Raw genomic sequence first — 2,480 nt, forward strand, 5'->3', positions numbered from 1 at the left:
ATACAGTAGCTAGTACTGCTTTGAGTTCTTGGAATAATGTCTCTTGACTTGATGAGTGCATGGGCTCAGTGCAGGGCTGACAGTATACATGTACATGTAAGTTATGCTGCATTATTCATACAAAGGACCAGCTTCAAGTTAGTCTGCATTGGCACTTTGATAGAATGATAAAGGTGTAGTACTGGGTTCAGAATTGGCACAGGAATTGCTCCAAAGAGGTCGCTATAACATCATCACTATCATTATGCCTACATACAATGTACTATTAATCAACATTTAGGAGGCCTTACTCTTCTGTGACTTAATCACAAGAGTCACAGTAAAGATATGACAAAAAGAAGAACTAAAAAGCAGTACTACCTTACATATACATGTATATACTGTATAGCGGTTTTTTTTTCAAGGATAACAAATTTCGCGAATTTCACAAATTTTTTCATGATTCGCGAAATTAAATTCCTTGAAAATCAATTTAATATGGTACAAGATGGCAGATTAGTGAAAATTCGCGAAAATTATTTCCGCAAACTTCCAGATATGGGTCATTCGCGAAATTTATTATCCTCGAAAAAAACCCGCTATACGGTACCCGCTATACGATAATGAGATGCAGCGCTTGCAAGATAAAGATCCTGTCTGACGTGTATACAAAATGTAACACCATGTCTGCTAGGTACTGTACACATATTGTACACATATTTATATTTAAATTAATGTACCTGTAAATAAGTGTTTACCTCAATGATAGTCTCTTCTTTTGGTGCTAAACTCTTCTCAACGTCTTCCTTGAGTCTTCTAAGCATCATTGGCTTGAGAACCTAGAACAGGAAATGTACATAAAATAATGATCCAACATCTAAAAATTCATTAATAGTTTAGCATGTAATGTAAACATCACAAAAGGACACATCTATAGAGTAAGTTGTTTCAAAAAGAGAGATTACAAGGGAAGAAAGCTAAAAAATAAGATTTTTGAAGAGTAGAAGTTTGCATTAAAGTTGTGTGTACTAATTTGATGTACTGTACATGTACATGTATTGTAGGCTCTATAAATTAATTTTTAGCAAGTACATGTACATGTACATGTACAGATGTATTATGAATCACATGTACATGTATGTGTCAGTAATTTAAAAATCACCTCTAGACTCAGTAAAATTAGGATAAGAATATACAATTAAAAGTGTGTGTGTGTGTGTGTGTTCCTTACACTTTGTAATTCTTCAACTTGTTCTTCAGTTTTAAGATCCCCAAACTGCTGGAGGAATAACTGTAATGAGGGGAACTGTGACGGCTCCAGGAAATTCAACAAACTAAACAATTCATCCACACTGTTCTGAAGAGGAGTACCAGTCAGTAGCACCCTGTGCTCCTAGAACAGCACAAAACACATTAGGAATGTACAGAGCTTTAATGCAACTACACGTACATGTACATGTACATGTGCATTTTTTGATCAACTTTAAAAAATCAAAAAAATTTAAAATTTAATCGGAATCCACTCAAACTTTCTACACAACATAAGAACATGTATATGCATCAGGAAAAATTATAAAAATGAAGAATTTTCTCCTTTCATTTTTTTGCAAAATTTGACCAAAATCACTGTACTATAATACAGGGACTTTGACCCAATTTTGAAGCAACTTTAAAAATTTGTAAAAATTTAAATTTTGATTGGAATCAACTCAAACTTTCTACGCTACATAAAAACATGTATATGCATTAGGAAAAATTATAAAAAAAGAGAATTCTTTATTTTCAATTTTTGGCAAAAATTGACAAAAATCGTTGCACTATAAGCAGAGGTTGCACGTCTACTGGAATTTTCGTGTACTTGTATTTACTTGTATTTTGAAAAAAGCAGGTCGTGTATGTACTTGTATTCAATGGCAAACTTTCGTGTATGTACATTTACTTATTGCTTCCCAAATTCGTCTATATTTTGGTGATTTTTCATTTACTTTTCATGTATCCTGTACTTAAATGTTGAGTATTTGAAAGGATAATATCTTTACTACCTTTTCTATTGCTGTTTTCATCATCTGCTATAGCTAGAAGGACTAAAAAGACCATCAAAGATCCATGGTTAAGCAAACTAACTGCCATTTTGACTGCTACGTGGACACACCCTTTAATTATTAATAGTTAATATAAATACATGAAAATCGTCTCCTCAGACTCCGTCTACTCATTTTTGGTTCTTGTATATACTTGTATGTACTAGAAGACCTGTTTTTCGTCTAAATACTCGTGTATCGTGTATACACGTGCAATGTCTGACTATAAGTACAAGAAATTTGGCCACAGCTTTAAAAATCCATTAAACATCTAATTCTGGAATTAGCTTATATTATAAAATTATATTACATATATAGAAATGTACATGTACATTTAAGACTACAAGTACATGACTACATGTAGTCATGTACATGTACTTACCATGTGTAGTTCTCTGAGTCCTTCCAACATTTTGCAGT

At 32.8% G+C, this 2,480-nt stretch overlaps 1 protein-coding gene across 1 annotated transcript; it reads right to left on the bottom strand.

Moving 5' to 3' along the window:
• Window positions 1–719: 719 nt before the first annotated feature.
• Window positions 720–2,473, bottom strand: LOC109591379 (chromodomain-helicase-DNA-binding protein 8-like; the record flags this gene model as incomplete). Its single annotated transcript, XM_020007120.1, has 3 exons — window positions 2,443–2,473; window positions 1,211–1,372; window positions 720–818 (listed from the first exon to the last, which is right to left on the bottom strand). Coding segments are annotated over exons 1-3 (291 nt in total), but the record flags the coding sequence as incomplete, so codon positions are not given.
• Window positions 2,474–2,480: the final 7 nt, after the last annotated feature.

Source organism: Amphimedon queenslandica, unplaced genomic scaffold (genome assembly GCF_000090795.2).
Source record: "Amphimedon queenslandica unplaced genomic scaffold, v1.1 AMPQUscaffold_8327_Cont19728, whole genome shotgun sequence".
Classification (NCBI taxonomy): Eukaryota; Metazoa; Porifera; class Demospongiae; order Haplosclerida; family Niphatidae; genus Amphimedon; species Amphimedon queenslandica.